This window comes from Bos indicus, chromosome X (assembly GCF_029378745.1).
Source record: "Bos indicus isolate NIAB-ARS_2022 breed Sahiwal x Tharparkar chromosome X, NIAB-ARS_B.indTharparkar_mat_pri_1.0, whole genome shotgun sequence".
NCBI classification, from domain to species: domain Eukaryota; kingdom Metazoa; phylum Chordata; class Mammalia; order Artiodactyla; family Bovidae; genus Bos; species Bos indicus.
In genome coordinates this window covers 118632424-118655270 of record NC_091789.1, presented here as the reverse complement: position 1 = coordinate 118655270, position 22847 = coordinate 118632424, and the positions used below count along the sequence as shown (strand labels likewise).

At 36.7% G+C, this 22847-nt stretch overlaps 1 protein-coding gene across 9 annotated transcripts in view; it reads right to left on the bottom strand.

Annotated features, from left to right (window-relative positions):
- The window catches only part of DMD (dystrophin), a 2362639-nt gene that overhangs the window by 1562639 nt on the left and 777153 nt on the right, over positions 1–22847 (bottom strand). For all 9 annotated transcript variants that reach the window (XM_070783459.1, XM_070783466.1, XM_070783462.1 and 6 more), the window contains one exon: positions 17046–17165. In XM_070783459.1, coding sequence (XP_070639560.1) covers positions 17046–17165 — 120 coding nt within the window. The remainder of the gene's footprint in view (positions 1–17045; positions 17166–22847) is intronic.

Below are 22847 nucleotides of genomic sequence, written 5' to 3'. Positions count from 1 at the left end.
GTGTCTTTTAATTTCATGGCTGCAGTCACCATCTGCAGTGATTTTGGAGCCCCCCAAAATGAAGATCTGTCAGTTTCCACTGTTTCCCCATCTACTTGCCATGAAGTGATGGGACTGGATGCCATGATCTTAGTTTTCTGAATGTTGAATTTTAAGCCATCTTTTTCACTCTCCTCTTTCACTTTCATCAAGAGGCTTTTTAGTTCTTCTTTGCTTTATGCCATAAGGTTGGTGTCATCTGCATATCTGAGGTTATTGATATTTCTCCCACAGGTAGATTTTTACAATACCATATTCACAGTTATAAGAAAATGCACATAGTGCTTGAATTTATGGATTGTTATGTTTATTGCTTAGAAATGCTGGCTCTAATTTGAATTACAAAGGATGGAGCTAAGCAATTTTTGGATTATCAGTCAGCTTTTATAAGCACTCAGAGATGCTGGTTCCTATCACTGCCTAAATGGGTGCAACTTCATTGTTAGACAAGTGCAAGAGATTGGATCAAATTGAATTGACAGGAAGCTAACTTTTTTTTTTTAATCACTATATTAGGGTTAGAAATCTCTCTTAAGAAAAAAAAATCAGTCTTTCTCTGAGTTGCCATTTAAGTATACAAATCCCCTGAGCTTTTAGGAATAATGCATATTTTTGTAAGCTAGGTAAACATTAGGCACATAAATGAAAAATGAATTATAATGTCTCACAAAGTGATAAGAAGAAATTAATTTGTATTTATGTCCTCATTTTGTCTCAGCAGTAAGACCAGCAAAAGGTCAGTTCACTTACTCTAACACATTTTCGTGGGCTAAATCACAGCTCCATTATCCTCTAGGCTCAGATCCACAATGGGGAGGATTTTTCCCTCCCATTTAATTCACATCTCATATTGTTATACATGCCAAGGACATTTCTCATCTGAATTCCTTTGTTTGGTTGAGTTGGCTTTTCAAAGCAAAAGCGGAAAATGGCTATCAAAAGAACATTTGGATAAAAGCAAGTGTAGGAAATTTGACAAGTCTGGGAGGTAAAACTTAAGTACCTTGACCCTTGAATTTATTGAAGACAGTGTAAGAAAGTGAAAGCTAAACTGTGCCCAGCAAGATTGGCATTAAGAGATAAAGTGTCCGCAAGTGTATGTCCATTAAGGAAGAAACACTTATGTGCCACGGACCACACAGTGCAGCAGCAACTGAGATTTATGAGAGGGAGGCAGCAAGCAACTCGTCTCCTTTTATCCCAGTTTCAAACCCTGGGATATACTCCTCTGCTAAATGAATTTTACATGTAATGAGCCTTCTGAAAAATAATTTATTTACTTCTTGAGTCTTGTTTCTTAATTTGTAAACACCTATACCGTTAAAAACAATTAGCAACTCCATCTTACATCTTACTGACGGTGAAATGGAAATAATATCAAATGACTTTTGGAAAGAACAAAAGCACCCATTATGAGGTTAGAAATGGCCAGAGTATTAGTGACTACTGTTTAGCCAAGTCTATGATTCCCTCTCAATTTTTGTTGCTAAGTTGCTAAATCGCTTCAGTCGTGTCCGACTCTGTGCGATCCCATAGATGGCAGCCCACCAGGCTCCCCTGTCCCTGGGATTCTCCAGGCAAGAACACTGGAGTGGGTTGCCATTTCCTTCTCCAATGCATGAAAGTGAAAATTGAAAGTGAAGTCACTCAGTCATGTCCGACTCTTCACGACCCGATGGACTGCAGCCTACCAGGCTCCTCCATCCATGGGATTTTCCAGGCAAGAGTACTGGAGTGGGGTGCCGTTGCCTTCTCCACTTCTCAATTTTATATTTTTTAAAAAGAAACTGTTAACTGAAGCATATATTATAAAATGGCATGTCTTAAAGCTTCACTGTCTAACCTACGGTTCAGGGTGAAAAAACATCTTTTGATGTATTAGGAAACACTTATTGGAGGTTTCTTTGAAAATATCATTCTTACTTCTGTTTAAAGGATCCTGTAATAACTCCTAACCAAACTCAAGGAACTCCTGTCACTTTTAATGGTGCAGTTTATAGATGAGGATACTGACACTCAGACGGGTTAAATAACTTATCTAAGGGCAGAGAGGTCAAAGGATTGAGTATATGGGATTTGACCTTCGATTCATCTGGCTACAAGCCCATGCTCTTTCACGATGCCACTCACTTGATAGAGCATTCAACATAAAAAATATACACCTTGTGATTTGTGCTATATAACACAGTGGAACGTACAGGGATACCAGGACTATGCTGAATCTTTTTTCTGAGTACTTTCATATTTGATTTTAGCAGGAGTTTGATGAGATTTAACTAAACATTTTATCTAACCTACCTGACAAGGATTTGCTTCCCTGGTGGCTCAGAGGTTAAAGTGTCTACCCGAAATGCGGGAGACCTGGGTTCGATCCCTGGGTCGGGAAGATCCCCTGGAGAAGGAAATGGCAACCCACTCCAGTATTCTTGCCTGGAGAATCCCATGGACCGAGGAGTCTGGTGAGCTACAGTCCATGGGGTCTCAAAGAGTTGGACAGGATTGAGCGACTTCACGTTCACGTTCTGTTTAAAGGATCCTGTAATAACTCCTAACCAGACTCAAGGAACTCCTGTCACTTTTAATGGTGCAGTTTATAGATGAGGAAACTGACACTCAGATGGGTTAAATAACTTATCTAAGGGCAGAGAGGTCCAAGGATTGAGTATATGGGATTTGACCTTCGATTCATCTGGCTACAAGCCCATGCTCTTTCACGATGCCACTCACTTGATAGAGCATTCAACATAAAAAATATATACCTCGTGATTTGTGCTACATAACACAGTGGAACGTACAGGGATACCAGGACTATGCTAAATCTTTTTTTTTTTTTTTGGAGTCTTTTCATATTTAATTTTAGCAGGAGTTTGATGAGATTACCTAAACATTTTATCTAACCTACCTGACAAGGATTTGGAGCCTGCTGTTACAATTTGATTTAAAAAACATTTTTGATATTTTAGCTCCATATCTGTTTAAAACACTTTTTAAAAATCAAAAATGCGGACACTTCTAGATCAAGAACACGTGTTCTTTGCAAGGACTTATTTTGAAAAGGTAAATATGACTGTCTGATTCGTTAATGAAATTCTGCCTTGGTGATCATGCTAAAGGCGTAGGGAGATTTTTTAACTTGAAGAAGCATGTTCTTCTGTGCTATGGCAATCACTTCCATATTTTATTTATTTTTCTGAGTTTCTAAAGTGCTAATGAATAAATCTGGGAAGGCCCTATTGTTGTTGCTGCTGCTATTGTTTGCAGGCTATTATTTAATGTTCTGTGGCAGCTTAATAAACTCCACACTCTCCAGCTCCCACCAGTCTATTCAATTGGGACACCAGAAATAAAGAACAGGAGTCCTAAGGAGCATTCCAGCACAACAGTGTTCCCTCCAGCATCCATCACATTTCCAGGCATTCCTTGGTAGCTTGAGGTTTTACTGTTCTTTATTGGTTTTTGCCTCCAAGTATCTGACTGTCCTGAAGTCTGCCCTCCCCCTACATTTACTCTTGTGCTTAATGTCTGGTGTAGAAATACATGCATTTCATATAGTATATGAATGTCTCAAAGCTGAATACCACCACTGTAATTATCAATACATGGTTTTTCTCCCAAGCAGTGTCTTAATGCCCCCTTTTTCTCTTTCTTCTTCATTAAATATTAATATCTGTCTACCAGTTATTTAAAGTAACAACAAGGCTATTTGTGGTGAATTTTTTTAAAGATCCACAGGAGTGAGAGTTACATGAAATTCCCTGTATTCTCTACCTCAAATTCTAAGTCTTTAATACTTAAAATGGGTATTAGGCATTTAGCAGAATCTCTGAATCTAACAAACTTGTGATATGTCACTAGGTCAAAAGTACAGACAACCTGAATTCTTATCCCACTTCAACTGCTGTCCCCCTTGGTCATATCCATTAGCAAACTCTTAATCTCACCAGGGTTTAGCTGTCCTACTAGTGAAATGGATATAATAGTATCTGCCTCCTACCCTCCTAGCCAGGTCAATACTGGGGTTAGGTCAACAAATACGAAACTGCTCTGAAGACTATGATGAATTATAGAGATGCTTGTCAACGGTAAGGACTTAGAACTTAGTTGATGGAAAAATAAATCAGCTTTTGTTTCCAGGGGTGATAAATCTACAGCACAATAGACTTTTTAATAGAGAATACACTGAAACATTTCAGCATGATGTTAACTTTACTAGGTTTCTGTGTTTTACCTACAGTCAAATAAAACTTAGTTTTGTACAAGAGTTAAAAAATCTCTTCTTTTGCATTCTTAAACCAGGAGCATTTTTCATTATGTGCCTTATTTACAGATAAGTGACTGGAAATCCCTCTATATTACATTCTAACTCTTGCCATTCAATTTATTCCACCTATAAGAAATCACATGTTCCAAGAGGTACATGAAATAAAATGTATAAAATAATCTAGGTGTGAGGGAATGAAGAGAGATGGAGACTGCAGCTAAATGGAGAGCTCATGGTAAAGTGGGCAGATCTATTCAATTCCTACTGAGGTTAATATGCAGGAAGACAGACCCAGGATCATCAAATCACTTGTTTTCTCCAGAAAGGCTAGAAATTCATAGCTTCATATCACATTTCCTAAATTTCAATGATAAATATGTTATTAAATTCCATGTGGACTGAATATATTTGTAATTTTAGATGCAATAGACAAATTCCTAGAAAGACAAAACTTAACTTGAACTGACAAAAAAGGGAAAATCTGGAAAATGGAGGTAAACTATTTTTAAAAACATAAACCAAAAATAGAAAGGCTTCAGTTTCATCCACCTCATTAGAACTGATTCAAATGTATTCTTTTTAATGGCTGAGTAATACTCCATTGTGTGTATGTACCACAGCTTTCTTATCCATTCATCTGCTGACGGACATCTAGGTTGCTTCCATGTCCTGGCTATTATAAACAGTGCTGCGATTAACATTGGGGAGAGGGAGAGGGTGGGATGATTAGGGAGAATGGCATTGAAACATGTATAATATCATATATGAAACGAGTCACCAGTCCAGGTCTGATGCACAATACTGGATGCTTGGGGCTGGTGCACTGGGACGACCCAGAGGGATGGTACAGGAAGGGAGGAGGGAGGAGGGTTCAGGATGGGGAACACGTGTATACCTGTGGTAGATTCATATTGATATATGGCAAAACCAATACGATATTGTAAAGTAAAAAAATAAAAAAAAACAGAAAGGCTTAAGTCCATTAAATATACTGACTTCTCATTTAAAACTTCCCCCATAAGGAAAATTCCAGGCATAAATGGTAAGTTCCCAAGTCTCTACACTGCTGTTGCTAAGTTGCTTCAGTCGTGTCCAACTCTGTGCAACCCCATGGACAGTAGCCCACAAGCTCCTCTGTTTCTGGGATTCTCCAGGCAAGAATACTGGAGTGGATTGCCATTTCCTTCTCCATAGTAAGGTACTTAACCCTAGTGAGCATATCACAAGAAAGGAGAACAATACTCCTTCATGGACACAATGGGAAAATTCTAAGTCAAATGTTAGCAAAAAAAAAAAAAAATCTAGCAAAACATTAAAAGGGTTATACATAGCCTCCATGTTTGGTTTATCTCATATATGCAAGGCTATTTTCACATTAAAAAAAAAAAAGCAATGTGATTTTACATATTAATGGAACAAACGAGAAAACTAGTATGATTGTCTCAGGTTATCCTGAAAAATAAGTTTGATTAAATTAACACCCAGTAATAACAAAACCTTTTAGAACACTAGGAGAAAAAGGTGTGAACAAGAAGCCTACAGGAAATACCATACTTGACAGCGATTTACTAAAAGCCTCACCTCTGAGAGATAAAATGGGAAACAACAACAATAATCTCATTGTACTAGAGTAAGCAGCAAAAAAATTTAAGAGAAATTAATAAGATGAATGATTGGAAAGGGAGAAATAAAACTGCCATTAACCCCAAACCACCTGGGTACATACATCTGAGTGACGCTACGGAGAAACTACTCAAGTTAAGAAGTAAACTAAGCATCATTTCTGGATATGAGGCCAAGGAACAAAAATAAAAGTGTACTTCTCAATATCAGCAACAGGAAATAAAACATGAAAAACTTAAAAGATAACTATTTGCAACAAGACCAGAACTATCAAAAACCTAGCAAGAAATCACATAGAAAGTCTAAGACCCACTATCTTGAGAACCATAAAACATTGTTTAGAGAAAATAAAGACCTAGATAAATGAAAGAATATTTCATTCATAAATTAAAATATTTTATTTAATAAAGACATTTACCACAAATTAATCTATATATTCAGTGAAATCCAATTAAAACCAAAACATGTTTGAGGAGGCGGTGATAAGCTGATTCTAAAATTGATATGGAAAGCAAATGAATAAAAATGGTCAACACAATCTTTAAAAAGAAGAAATCAAATACAAATATAAAGGGTTTACCTTGGTCAAGCTAGACTCAGTGTTCTCCATAGCTTCATTAAACTTTAGACTATAGGCCCCAACATTTCTTCTCAGAGCACTTTAGAAAGAAGTTGTAAATTTTTTTAATCTGCCAGTTTAAGATGTAAATAGCCTACAATCCAAGAATATCTTTCTCAAGGACCTGTTAGCCATCCCTTTGAAATGTAATTATCAAGAAAGATAGGGCCCATGTCTTCCAGACTCTGTGGGAGGGTAGGAGCCTAACTTTGATAAGGGACAATTAGCAAACACAAAATGGCTTAATCACATTGACCATCCAACCTTTTAATGTGCTCTAATCTTTTTACACTAGCTCATTCCAGCACTTAACAATTCTCCCACCTTTGGTTCACTGGACCAGAGTTCAGTCTCTCTCCCCTACTACAATAGTCTTTGACCCGTCAATGCAATAATCTTGAATAATTTGTTTTCTCGCCAGTTTAATCATCTGGTACAATTTTTATTTTACGATATTACCAGTATCAAAAATATTAAAAAGCTATAGTAATTAAGACAATGCCGCATTGACATAAGTATAGGCAGATGTACACACAGAAGTAGAGTCCATAAAGTGAGGCATACATGTATTTGCATTTGACTAAAGGTGATGCTGCGGAACACTGTTTGCAATAAGTCATGCTCTTTCAGTTGGATCTAAATAGGAAAAAAATGGACATTCAATCCTTTATCACACCAGAAATATGAGATGGAATGTACCATGAAAGGTCAAACAATAAAGTACCTATACGGCCCTCCAGGAAAATATCTTCTAGGTCTTAGAGTAGGAAATGCTACTTTTAAACTCGAGACAAAAATACACTAACCATAGCAGAAAAATATTGAAGTGGGATATAATGATTTTAAAACTTCTGTTTATTAAATTAGTAATTCATTAAGGAATAAAAAGATAAGGTACTTAGCGAAAACAAACAAACAAACAAACAACTTGTAATATAGGTAACAAACAAAGGATTATCATCCAGAATATATATTTTGAAAATAATCACGTCACTAAGAGAAATATAAAAAACTCAGTAGAAAAACAGGCATTTCAAAAATGAGGTCTTTCAAATAAGCAACTGAAATAAACTGAAATTGTGCTCAACTTCATGAGTCATCAGTACATGCAAATTAAAACAAGAGATGTCATTATACAATTATCAGAAAGGGTCAAATTAAAAATTTGACAGTATCAAGTAGTAAAGAAGATGTAGAGCAATTTGTATCTTTATTGACTATTGAAGAGAAAAAACTGTATAAACCAACTTTAGAAAACTCTAGTAATACGTATAAAGCTAAATATACATATATTCAATGATCCAGCAATTCCAATCCTGGCTGGATATCCAATATAAAAGCATACAAATATTCACCAAAAGAAATGTATAATTATTTTCATAGCAGAATTATTTGTCATGGTCCTATACTTCAAACAACCCACATTTTCTTAACAGTAGGTTGTATAATTAAACTGTGGTATATTCATAAAAAGAAAAATTAATGAACTAGTGCTATTAATATAAGCAACATGAATGAATCTCACAAACAATGTTGAGTGGAAACAGTCATGAATCAATCTGTCTATTATGCAATTCCATTTACATTAAGTGAGAAATACAGCAAAATTTATCTGAGGTATTATAAATCAGGATAGCTGCTGCTGCTGCTGCTGCTGCTGCTGCTGCTAAGTTGCTTCAGTCATGTCTGACTCTGTGCGACCCCATAGATGGCAGTCCACCAGGCTCTGCCGTCCCTGGGATTCCCCAGGCAAGAACACTGGAGTGGGTTGCCATTTCCTTCTACAATGCATGAAAGTGAAAAGTGGAAGTGAAGTCGCTCAGTCATCTCAGACTCTTCGTGACCCCATGGATTGCAGCCCACCAGGCTCCTCCACCCATGGGATTTTCCAGGCAAGAGTACTGGAGTGGGGTGCCATTGCCTTTTCCAAATCAGGATAGAGGTGGGACCAATTTATGACTATGACCATGTGAAGTCTTCAAGCTTTAATTATGATTTGTGTACTTTTCAGAGTACTCCAATAAAAAAATTGTGCCATAGTATAAAAGATTTTTTTCAGAGATCAACAGGGCCAGAATTCTTTTTAAAGTATATGAGAATTAACACTTAATATTCATGAAGAATATTATCATTCTAACATACTTGCATATATACCCCTATGCTGCTGCTGCTGCTGCTAAGTCGCTTCAGTCGTGTCCGACTCTGTGCGACCCCATAGATGGCAGCCCACCAGGCTCCCCCGTCCCTGGGATTCTCCAGGCAAGGACACTGGAGTGGGTTGCTATTTCCTTCTTGAATTCATGAAAGTGAATCTTCTAAAGGTCATGACATAATTTTCTCCGACGAAACTGAGAGATCAAGACAAAGCCTAAGCAGTCTCAGCTCTGCCACTTGCAAACTACATGAACTTGGATTTAGCCTCATTACACATAGGCTTTCTCATTTGTGAAACAGAAATAGCATTACATACATACTATATACGATTCTTAGGAAATAATGAGCACACAGAACTGCTAATAATTATAATTACTGCTTCATGGGCAACAGTTGTTGACACTTTGCTCAGTGAAAGTATTTCTGCCACATCTATTTTTATTTTAAACATGCTTTTTATTTGGCAAATACAAAATTAGAGACCAGAGAAGGACATCAAAATTATTTTCTTATGTATTCTTCTTCATAAATAACCTCTATTTCTTAATTCTGCAGGATTTAACATTTCATAGCCTTTTTTCCCCACACTAATTATTCCAAAGGTATGTAGCATAAACACTTTTCGTTCCACATCCCAGTTCCATAGCTCAGATGGTAAAGAATCTGCCTGCAACACAGGAGATCCCGGTTCAGTTCCTGGGTTGGAAAGATCTGCTGGAGAAGGGATAGGCTACCCACTCCAGTATTCTGGCCTGGAGAATTCCATGGACTGTATAGTCCATGGGGTTGCAAATAGTCAGACATGACTGAGCAACTTTCAACCAGTTCCAAGCCATGACAGACAAGGGGACATTTTAGCCTTTCTGAAGAGTTACTTTTTAGTAGACTATTTTCCCTCCAAACAACAGAGGCACAATCATAGTATATGCTGCTGCTGCTGCTGCTGCTGCTGCTGCTAAGTCACTTCAGTCGTGTCTGACTCTGTGTGACCCCATAGACGGCAGCCCAGCAGGCTCCTCCATCCATGGGATTTTCCAGGCAAGAGTACTGGAGTGGGGTGCCACTGTCTTCTCCAAATCATAGTATATAGATGGCACCAAAAAGGGAATGATCATTACTATATGATACCACCTTCACAAATGAAAATCTGAACTCAGTCTGCTACATGAGGTAGCACTTTTCAAGCAGACATGATGAACATGAGTATTCTAAGTGCCAGGAGTAGCTTGTACAAAGGTGATATACAGAGGATCAGAAACAGCCTGGAGGAAGAGACTGTAGGTTGAGGGCTATGAGGGGTATAATAGGAGGTAAATGTTGAGAGACAGGTCGGGGGGGCAGTTATTCACTGTAGGACTAAGTGATAATAGTCTCTGGAGAACAGTGTTACTTAGGATTTAGCAGAGGAGAAACTCTATTATGTAAGCTCTTGAAATTCTGTACTGACTTTAATGTGAAGATTGGATTGAAGCAAGGTAAGAATTCAGGCAAGGGTTTCCAGGGGTTGCAGGTAGGGCCCTATCTTGGGAAATAGTAACAGGAACCAAGATGAAGCACTGAATATGAGCGACGGCGCAGCAGTGTTTTCACTGATTACGTGACAGGCTCGTCAGAGAATGGAAAGAGATGCGTCCGGAATGCCTCCAGCTTTCTGGCATAGGTGTCAAGGTGAATGGTGGTGCAATAACAAAACTGGGGGAGTCAGTAAAAGAGCAAGTTTAGAGGCAAGTAGGACACAATCAGTTAAATTTCACCTTGCTGTATTTGAGGTCCATTTTGAACTTCACAGGGCATATATCCAGCAGAAAATGGAAGAGAAAAAAATTGCGCTCAGGAAAGAGGTCTGGGCAGAAGACATACAGGCTTATCAACTTGTGCCTACTTTTGATAGCACAACTTTCTGAAGTAAAACAGAGAAAATGTCTTCCTTTTTCAATAAGATAAAACTGCTCACATGTACCTTATCTCTGCTTAAGTTTTCCTTAAAATTAAATAACTCCTGGCTCTATGAACTTTCTTTACAGGTTGTCATTCTCCCTGAAAAATTCAGTTAAGATATTAAAAGTGTATCCGAACCAGCTCAGAACATAATTATTAGTCCTTATAATCTAGACATTATGCTGTATCCAAGATCACATTTACTAAGAATTTATGTCATCATGCTTTGATTTAATCTTAAATTTGTATCAAAGTTCAGTTGGTCTCTCTTTTTCCCCTCCTTCCATACACACACACACACACACACACACACACACACACACACATCCATACATATGGATAAAATGTAAATGTATATATGAGCATGTACTTGCATTTGTATAACTGTATGTATATAGTGATATGTGTGTACATGTGTATATATGCACACACATGCATCCTCTCACATGTATAGATGGGGACTGAGATCTTTCTTATCAAAAACTTAACTAAGCAGTAAACTTTCAATCAGTAAATATGCCTATTCTGATTAAAAACATGAAAGACAAGTATGTGACACTTGTATGTGACATTCTAACTTCACAGGACATTTCTATAAAACTTCTAAAGTCATTTGAGAGAGGAACTCATCCAGTAACCACTCACATGGGGGCGAAATTTACACCGTGCCCCAACTATATCATCAAATGTATTCTTGTCCCCAAACTTTCTGACTCTGAGGATTGAATAAAGGGGTCCAATCATTTTCAGCACAATTATCTCGCACATGAATCAGATAACAGGAAGGAATATATTAAAACACAGACATTCACCACCAACCCACATAGAAAAAGGAAGGCTCACTGTATCCATAGACATCTCATGAGAGACTTTGCAAAATACTTCAAGGAAATCAAAACATTTTCTATTTATTCCATTCTACTGGGTCAACCAACTTGATATAGCCACCAAAGAATGTGTCTTGATAATACCACATAATATTTGCACAAATTGTTCAATGTCATTTGATATCAAGTTGGTTTTCATGTCTTGATTTCAGTGAGTGTATCCTAGTTCTTAGAGACCTTTCTAAACTTTGAAAATTATTCTTTTATGCAATAAAATTTTTTAAGTTCACTAGATGAACAAGAAACTATACATGTGTGCATAGCCTTATGTTACTAATCTGCTCTAAAACTGTACTTTCTAGGTTATTCTTCTTCAAAAGAGGCTACTTGAATGTATCCATTCTTTTGACATATCTTTAATTCTCCAAAATTTTAGACAATAGCTTTAAGATTGAGGTCATTTAGCAAAATAATCCACATTTTTTATATGCCAGAAACCCTCACAAGTCTGTGGCCTTAGACACATTTAATATGTTTAGCTTGACACTCAAGTGTTAAACCTGTATAGAAGAACATGTCTAAAAATGAGATTTTAATAGTTCTACCTTTTATCAGGAAAATGTTTTCATTAGAGTATCTTCTGTAAAAGCTATTGGCCTCACCAGGTTTCTGAATCTTTTTTCACGAGAAACAGCTATCTCCCTAGAACAATAGGCTTCCTTTATGCTCTATTTATAGTCTTTTTTCAGTTTTCAAATGCGAAAATACCATAGGACCTATGCACCTCCGAAACACCTCCCTTATTTTGTTTCAGTTTTTGCTCAAATGCCACCTTCTCAGCAAAGTTTCCCTTGACCTCCTCCATGTAAAACTGCTTCCTTCTCCAGTCTATTTTCCCTTATAGTTTTCAGCACCTTTTTCATAGTATAAATCTTGCTTAGGTATTCTGATGCTTGCTGGAATGTAAGCTTTAGAGAGAAACGATTTATGTTTTGTTCATACTTAACCTCAAAGCTTAGACTTCTGGCTGGTGCCTAGTAGGTACTCAATACATATCTGTTGAATGAATGAATAAATATAGTATTTCTATCTGAAATACCTTCCTGCTCTCTACTGTTGTCTAATCAATTTCTATTAATCTTCAGAGTTCACTTTCTGCCACTTGGGTAAGCCTTTCTTTACCTTCTGGAGCAAGATAAAAGTCATCTAGTAAGGTATATATCTGTCACACTGAACTCATCATGACCAAAATTTTACACTTAATTGCATTTAACTAGTGTAGGTCCAGGAGTGCAGGTACCATGACTGTGTTCCCCACCCATTCCCATAATGGTGGTCCCAGTCACCATCTTGGCAGAAGGCTGTTGCTCAACACATGTTTGTTGACTGAATGAATTATTGTGGAGTTTAGTATCACACATTTAAGTCTAGCTCTTAGATGAGGCCCTGTCTACCTACCAAGCCTTTGCTAGCTCCAATCTTTTGAACTTCATTACTGCAACCAAACTGGCTCTTTTTCAATTCCTTGAGAATTCCATGGCCTCCCTCATAGCTCAGATGGTAAAGAGTCTGACATTTGGGAGACCCGGTTTTGATCCCTGGAAAAAGAAATGACAACCCACCCCGGCTCTCTTGTTTGGAAAATCCCATGGACAGAGGAGCCTGGTGGGCTATAGTCCATGGGGTCCCAAAGAGTTGGACATGACTGAGTGACTAACACTTTCACTTTTTAGAGTGCCATGCTCACTTGATATACTGTTTCTCCTTCCTGGAAACCATGTGCACATCCACCAATCCCCTTATACATATACTTCATACAGTTCCATCCAATGTGTCTTTTAGATCATAAACATCACTTTCCTAGGGAATCATTTCATGCTTTCAAGCTTCAGCTTAAGTCAGACTAATCTGCTGTCACAAAACTTTTTTCCTTTCCCTAATAGAAATAAGTTATGTCCATTATTAAATATTTTCTCATTTTTGTAAATCATGTAATTAGTGTTTATTTCCTCTGTTAGATTGCAAGTACCAAGAGAGCAGCCACCAGGCCTACCAAGATGACCAAGGATGACAAGGAATCAGCATTTGAATTCATAATGGGAGCCTAATAAATGGCTACACTCATTTCAAGGTTCCAAGGAAGGCAACATGCTTGCAAATTACCCATTTCTGACCCAGGAAGGCAGAACAAATTCTCTTTTTCACTCACCATTTTACCTCTGTTACCCAGCATAATCCCTCTGACATAGTAAAGACATTAAAAGTAATCATCAAAAAAAAAAAAAAAAAAAAGGAAAAAGAAAGAGCTATGGTAATATCTTCCATGACTGAAGCTGCCAAGTAAATTACTTACCTTAGTTTTTAGCCAAGCTATTTCTCAGGAAAATTAGTTAACTGGCATCACTGCTTATAAATCTACTGATATCACAGAAACCTCTAAAGCTAAGGACAAGTTTCTGACCTGTGGTGACATTGCTGAGGGACAAGCTGAACCTCTGAGAGACAGAATCAAATTAATTTACAAGAGACTGCACTTTTCAGAGTATTATCCTTCATAAGTCATGCCATCTTTCAGAATCCCTAAGCATATGTTCTGACCTAACTTTGTTTTTCTTCAAACCTTTTAAAAAGAAGACTTCTAAAAGTCTTTTAAAGTTAGAGAAAAATCTAACTTCTAACAGAGTTCACAGAACTAAGTCAATACATGTAAAGATATTCCATGAGGAGTATTTTTAGAATTCTAACTCAAGATGGGAAGCACATCTCTCTCTCTCTGTTACTGAATTACATCAAAGACTTCCTTTCCGAGTCTTCCCCCATCTGTATCTCTTTCCTAAAGACACTGGGTATCCATTTTGAGGCTCTGATACTTCTACAAGTTGGAGAGAAATGGGTTAAGGCATTGTGGTGACATGGGAGGTCTGGGGGGAGAAAGAAGGTGTGGGATGACCAGACCTTACTTCAACCAAAGCTCTTAAGGATTCTTCCTGCCAGTTCCTCCACCCACTGTACTGAGTCCATATGCTGCTGCTAAGTCGCTTCAGTCATGTCTGACTCTGCGCAACCCCAGAGACGGCAGCCCACCAGGCTCCCCCGTCCCTGGGATTCTCCAGGCAAGAACACTGGAGTGGGTTGCCATTTCCTTCTCCAATACTGAGTCCATATACCTGTTTCTTTTTCCTAAAATTTTTACTATTACTTCTAACAGAATTCCTCAGGGCCCAGTATGAAGCATGGTAGTTCAGTCTCTGAAGTATACATAGACTTCTTCTCACACACACAGAGGGCATTTGTGTTGGTGTTCAAGTGACTCCTCTAATGTATTTATCTTTTTACTCTTTATTATTTCTTCTCTCCTCCTCCTTTTCTATCAACTTCTCACCCTCTTCTCTTTCCTTATAAAAATTAAACTAGGTAAGATAAGATTGTATCACTCGTAAGGGACCTAAAAAAGAATTACCAAAATTTCAAAGTCAAATGAGAGCCCAGTATTTCAGGGCAATTCAAACCACGGGTTAAATAAGGCATACAATTTAAACATGGATGGATTCCTCTGAGACTGAGGAAACTGTTGGAATAGGAAGAGAGGCTAAAGCAGTGGCCTCCTCACCACTGAAGTCCCTTAACTCTGCTCTTTTAGACACTAGTCAAGATTATCTAAAATCAGGTGACAGTACAGGAAACGAGGTATCACAAGGGGAAACGAGGTTAAGGGGGAAAGAGGAGACTGGGAGGCTATTTTCAACACTAATTAAGGGGGAGGCAATCACGGACAAATATGAACTGAGTTTGTGTGAATCGGGAACAGCCAATACGTGCACAGCTATCTTAGTAGATGTTTCTGGGTCAAAGAATTAAAGGCAGAAAGTATGGTTTAAAAAATGGGAGTAAGTAGGATAATAAATATAGAAAACCTTAGGGCCACCACTCTTAATTTATTACCTAAGATCTAACCCAGTCACCATCTGTGAGTGCTCTGGACTGCTTTTCAAGGTGGCCTAGTCCCACAGGCATCACCTTGGAATAATTATATTCTAAAGCTAGTTGTACTAGGTCTGGTGATGCCAGACTGAATGTTTTTCCGTTGTTATTTTCACTGGAAATACTCTATGACTTAGAAAAGTTTCTGGGTTTTTTTTGTTTTGTTTTGTTTTGTTTTTAAACTAGTAACCCATCTAACCTCTGCCTCCAGGCCTTCTTTCAACTTTTCTGAAAATGTCTAAGAAACACTGAATATTAGATTTTTACCTATTTGTAAATAGTCACAAAGTTATTGTATCAGAACTATGGAATTTCTTAAGATGGGTGTAGCAGCAGCCTGTCAGTCCTTTAGCAAGTCGTGTGTGTGTGTGTGTGTGTGTGTGTGTGTGTAAAACAAATCTGATCACATATACAATGAGACATTATATTATTGAGTGGCATAAACCTTTTTAGATCTGTAATCCTTGCAATTTCATTGAAACATAAGCAATTAACATGAATCACTAGTATATATTAAATGCTCAATTGTAGCAGTTCAACAGCTTTGTCTTTCTCATTTAATGATGGAGAGTGAGATAACATTGTTGGAGATAGAAGTCTAAAGCAGTAACCTTAGGAAATGACATTTCACTGGGATTAAAAAACACAATTCACACAAAAAGAGAAGAAAATAGAGATAAGGCTTTAAGAAATCGTGTTATAGGTTAGGTAAGAGAAACTAGGTTTAGAACAATCTTGGCCTTATAAAGCTATTTAAACCCACACTGATTGGATCCTGAGACATGTCAGACTAGTGGCCCCTAACCATCACAAAGAAAGGCAGGTATTTGGTGGGTACAATGAATGCCTCAAATATAATCTGTGGTTGTTTAAATATGTGAATGTATGTTTTACATTCTGAACAATAAACTGCTGTATTTTTCCTTAATGTTGATGGTTTGGTATATGCATATACACATTGTTGAAATTAAAAAAAATACAATACAACTTTATCATTTTCAATTAGGAGGGAAATATAAAAATATGAAAATATTCACATTATCCTTTATCAATATGTATGAGTTAAGTTTCCAAGGACACAATTACTATGAGTCAGATTGAATGAGAGACTGATAGGCTAAGTGTCTGCTCCAACAAACTTCCATGATTTAAAAATTCGGCTACATCCTCAATGAGACTTAAAACTGAAGGCTTCCAGAAATAAACATAATGAAGGTGTTAGACTTTTTATTTGATTAAATGTGATCCTTTTTGTGTTCTTTTTTTAACCTTTGTCCTCAGATTGCAGGCTTGAAGAGAACATAAATAATATTCGACTACCAGTTATCTCATATATGGTATTCAACTATAATTAAAAAACAAATCTGCAGTTATGTATTTCCCCAAAGGCCAAGAAGCTGCTATGAACAAACAGCAAATACTGAAAAGGAATTATGTACAAATGTCCCACAGATGAGACATAATTTGAATCAATTCAAATAAATACATTGCATGCTTAATATTTGCCATATACAAATTCTGTTTTAAATATTCTAAATATTTTCTGAATTGCAATTAATTACTTTGAATGACATATTTACTGTATTAAAGAAAATAATCTGACCTTAAGTTGTTCTTCCAAAGCAGCAGTTGCATGATCACCACTAGACTCATCTACAACCACCACCATGTGCGTGAGAGAATTGACTCTGACTTGTTCCTGTTCTAGGTCTTCTTGAAGCACCTGAAATATAAAATTGTAAAAGGAAATTAAAAGTCTCCTGCTCTGTATGCCAAGAAACATTTTTCCCCAAATGAATGTAATTCATTTCTGCCATTTCTGCTTTGAGTAATGCAATTTTTATTAGACTAGAACCATTTCAAGCAAATTTTCTGCTATCGTGCTCAGCAAGATTTGTACATTTTTGTCAACTGAATGTGAAAGTAAAGGGAGAGAAAGCATCTGCTGATAAAGGCATACTAAGATGTGCTGTCCTTTATCCCACTTCCTGTCACCTTTTCAAGGACTGTTCTCCTAAAACACCTGGCTGCCTCGAGCGTCTTCAGTGTCTCCTCTACAGTTCTCCATTAACAACCAAAACAAAACAAACTCTTGGCCCCCAAAACCCCTATCGCTTCTGCCTTGTTATATGTTCCTCTTCACTAAAAAATTGTGTTTTCTAGTTACTCTTTCCACTCCCTTACCCTACTATACCCTTTACTCATTATCCCATTAAAACATCTCTTATAAAGGTTGCCATCAACCTCCAGGTTCCCAAATCTACTAGCCATTTTGTGATACCATTTTAATTGACATTCCAATTACCAACCTAATTAACCACTCCATATTGGACCTTCTCTCTTCTTGAGTTGCAGGCACCACCCTTACCTGATTATCCTTTCATCTCACTAAGAACTGCTTTTTAGTTTCTTTGCTGGTTCCTTCTCCTCCGCTCAGCTATAAATCAGATGGCATTCCCCTGGATAAAAACCAATGTGGTCCCATGACACTAAGAAGGAAAATCCAAATTATGTAACCAGAAATCCTTATATGATCTAGTACCTTCCTTCCTCTCTAAAGTAACTGCATACCATTCTCACCCTCTGACACTATGTTTCAGTCATACTTATCTGCTCTCTCTTTAACAGTGTGTCAAGCTGTTTGCTTTACCCCCAATTGCTCTTCCATATCTTTAAATAATTTCTCCTTCTTATCATTCAGGACTCAGTTTAACCATCACCTACTCAGAAAGGCTTTTCATGAAGATGCTACCCAAATTTGCTTCTGAGTTACCATTTCTACAACTTTTTATTAACTCAAATCATACAGTTTATCTGTTTCATTTTAAAAATTTATTTAATTGAAGGATAACAGCTTTACAGTGTTGAGTTGGTTTATGCCAAACATCAACATGAATCAGCCATTGGGATACATATGTCCCCTCCATCTTGAGCCTCCCTCCCACCTCCCACCCCATCCTACCCTTCTAGGTTGTTAGAGAGCCCTGGTTTGAGTTCCCTGAGTCATATAACTTTTTTAACCTCTCATTGTCATATTTGGATTTTTCTTCTGTATTAGTCATGTGTTGTTTATCTTTACGTACTGGAATATAAGGTCCATTAGAACAGAGACACTCTCTGTCCTTCTCACTACATTTCATATAACTAAAGATCAATGATTTTTTATTGAATGAACAGCACCACGTGCAGGGGTGAGAGCAATATGCACAGATGAGTTTGGCCCTTCTTGACTGCGTAAAGACTACAATCTAATGGGTAAGATTCTATTTTTTTAATGTTTAATTACAATTACACTATCAAACATATATAACCCCAAACAGTATTCCAATATTTAAAAAATCAGTGTATAGATTTCTTATAAAGATAAACAGGGGAAGGCAGAGAGGAATAAATAGATGGTAAATAGAGGAGGACTAAACAGAGGAGACTATTCTAAATCCAAGACACCTGGCCTGGGAGCTCCAGTTCCACCAAGATCTTATCACGCTACACTAATTATTACCTGGAAATGACTAAATGAGTATGTAAAATTCCTAATCATCTACTCTGCTTCTTAGAATATGTTATTATATATTACAAGAAAGAAGAAGTAGGTTTGAGACAAAATCTGTTGTGCATGCACATGTGCTAAGTCACTTCAGTCATGTCTGACTCTTTGTGACCCCATAGACTGTAGCTCACCAGGCTCCTCTGTCCATGGCATTCTCCAGGAAAGAATTCTAGAGTGGGTTGCCATGCCCTCCTCTAGGGGATCTTCCTGACCCAGGGATCAAACACCAGTCTCCCACATTGGAGGCAGATTCTCTACCATCTGAGCCACCAGAGAAGCCCACAAAGCCTGTTAGTTTCTAGAAAACCTGCAGTCCCTACAGAAAGGCTGCCTGGAACCTATGGGACTTGCTCTTAGTTATTCAAACTGTATGGCAGGTGTAAGGGAACCTAAGAGGATTAGCTACATCACAAATGCGAATGCTGGAGCATTTTTATCCTAGGACTTTTATTTTTCAAGTCTCAACTTTTAGAGCACTATAAAATCACTTACTTTTACTTCCTCTCTCCAGATTTTCATGGTGCATTTTCAAGTGAAGCAATTTAGAATAAAATGACTATGCATCTATTTTGTGTGTGGAGTCTGTACTGCCTATCACGCCTTTGACATTCCAGAGCTTACACTGGTTAATAAAACTCTTTCTGCCGTGAGGCTGAAAATGGAAACATTAACATTCAGAGTTGCCCTTGAAAGTCATGTTTAGTCTGTGTTTTTTGAGTTATATAAGCCAGGACTGGGAACAATTCAAATGTGTCAGCCAGGAATTTTAAAAATAATAACTAAAATAATATTTTGGTGGCCAATATATCATAAACTGGTTTCTTTAATTTGGCCAAGTCATTTTCTTCCCCCTATCACTCAAGCATGAGGGTATATTCAGTTACATATATTAAAGACAATTAGGAAATATTGCTCACATTTTTTACCTTTTTATGATTTTCATATTTTTTTTTTTAGCAAAGGAAACTGAGAAAGTCATTGCTTGATTCATGAAATACTTATTTTGAAACTCAGGTTGCATCTTTATAAAACATATGTGATCAAATATACTAGTTTTTTTAGATTTCTATTTTATTTTGCTTATCTATTGGTTCTACAATCAGAAATTATATTTTTGCCAAATTGATCAAGGGTTTACATGTTATGCTTTTGCTGAAGTGCTAACACAAATTACCACTAAGCTAGTGGTTAGTGAGTTAATAGCTTTAAAAATCAAATGTGAGAACTACCTGAACTCAAAGGGAGCAGAGGAAAATAAAGGAATATGGAAAAGGTTCTCCACAGTAGATGAAATCTTGAACAGTGCATAGCACTGCAATAAATTAACATATACTGTATTTAAGTCACTTCCAGTATCTCTTTTTCTCTTTTATGACTTCTTCAAATTATATATATATATATATATTTTTTTTACTTGTAATTGGGGATTAAAACAGAAAAGCTTAAATTGACCTTTCTGAACATACTCAACAGCTGCAAGAGAAAACTACTGAAACATTTCAATCATATTCTCTATTTTGCCAGAACTTAACTCCAAAAATAAATATTAATGAATATTATAGTATTAGCTAATTCCCTTATCTGCAAAATACTATCAAATATCCACCAGTGTCCGGACTTAATTTTTAAAAATGAAGTTGTCTCTTAGAAGAAGTGAAAGTGCCATACAGAAAATGGTGGGTTTAAAAGTTAAAATTTTCTGCCAACCTTTCTTTCCATGAATAAGGGCCTTGATCACTGGTATAAAGTATAGCTCCCTGCTTCCCTCTTTGGGAAAACATGGATTCTCAAGGCAATTAATTTTTAAAATATATTAACATTTTTAAAGCTAGTTTACAATTAATTTTTAATTAAATATTTACTTCATATGGATTTCAATTTCTCATAGCAGGATTTACACAATGGATATTTACAACTGACTCACTAATTAAACCTGATATATGAGCCAAATTATTTCAAGTACAGATGTATCCCCAGAGAAATACAGTAAGCTTTTTGCCTATCAGAAGATAATGTCTTCAGATTAAAATGTTGTAATATGTGATTGTTAAAGCCTGTTTTTCCTTATTAAAAGAATATAAATTATTTATACACACAGATATATACTAGGTGTCTTATTATGTATTTCTTGCCAGAATTTTTATTGAAGTGATGTATTTGTTACACTTACCAGATTTTAAAAAATCTGTCATGGTCCTAATTAAATTTCTATACCATTACTTGATACAAATGTCAGCAATGTTTGTTTTCTAATGTCAACTAAGAATCTTTTTTTTCGTTATGACAAGAGAAAAGGCCAACAGTGAAATGTAACATTAAAAATGCTTAGATTTGGCCAACTTAGATTCTGTTATACCCCTGTAAATAACTCTATTTCTTATAAATTACTATATATTTAAAAAATCTGATAAAATTTGTTGTTCCCTTAGTACATATTCACATTTTATGACTTAAGTATGACTTTTCTTCTATTTCCTTCAAATGTTTCAGTGGTACTGAATTCTTGCCCTGCTGCTGCTGCTAAGTCACTTCAGTCGTGTCTGACTCTGGGCGACCCCATAGACGGCAGCCCATCAGGCTCCTCTGTCCCTGGGATACTCCAGGCAAGAATATTGGAGTGGGTTGCCATTTCCTTCTCCAATGTATGAAAGTGAAAAGTGAAAGTGAAGTCGCTCAGTCGTGTCCGACTTCTGGCGACCCCATGGACTGCAGCCTACCAGGCTCCTCCATCCATGGGATTTTCCAGGCAAGAGTACTGGAGTGGGGTGCCATTGCCTTCCCTTGGTAACAGTATATGGTAAACAACAGGAAACAGGAAAAAACACTGGTTGCCTATGCACATAGTTTATTTTATTGTTTCTTTTACTTTAAAAGGAAACTGCCAACACTTGCAAGTCCTACATACACACAAACATACCTAGAAATGACACAGGTCATTGGTTCTGCACTGATTCTAAGGCCATCTCCTGCCTCCTCACATATCACTTTATATTAATATTATTAGAAATATGCTTAATAAACTATTAAGTAATTCATAGTTTTAGCTTATCCAACTAAATGTACACAAAATGAAAGGCTATATTCAGTACAAACTGTGCAAAAATATTAAGAAACCAGAATAGTTTCTAAGAACATGGGGTAAGTGTAACATTTGGGAAAGTACAATCTTAGACAATCCAGCTTAGGAACCAAAAAAATCCCTAGATACTTATGAACAATTAGTTAATACAATAATCTGGACATAAATAGATTTTATTTTCAAATAAAAACATCCCAGGCAAACCAGAAAACTGGTGAGTAGGCAGTATATCATTCTCATCACCTTTTCTCTTATGGCTATTCTTATATCCTTCTTTTGATCATCTCTACACTGGACTAGGCTCTGTATTCCCTATTCTATCTATTCACTGAATGAAATGACTCAGAAATAATTGACCATTTTATTTTCAGTCCAATATTGACGTTAATAAGCCTGACTGGTCACTGTGCTGTCTAGTCCCTCATGAGGATCTATTTACAGTATGCAATTTTATTATCAATTTGCTAAATATTTTAAATAAGTTTCCTCACCAGGTTCTCCTAGAAGAGCTTTTATTTAGATACCTACTTATTTAACCATTATATTATAGCTATATTAGTCTTTATAACAGAATTCATTTTTTACCTTTTTGTTAGAAATAAATGTTTATATTTTTTCCCACTCCTAAGCTACAAGAGTGAGGGGCAGGGCACTAAAGAACATTTCAATGATGTTTTTTTTAAAAGAAAACAATGATTACCAATTTCAAGAAGGAGGCTCAATAAATGTGAAAAATTGTAAAAACAGAGCTGACCATTAATGTGCCCATGTATCTT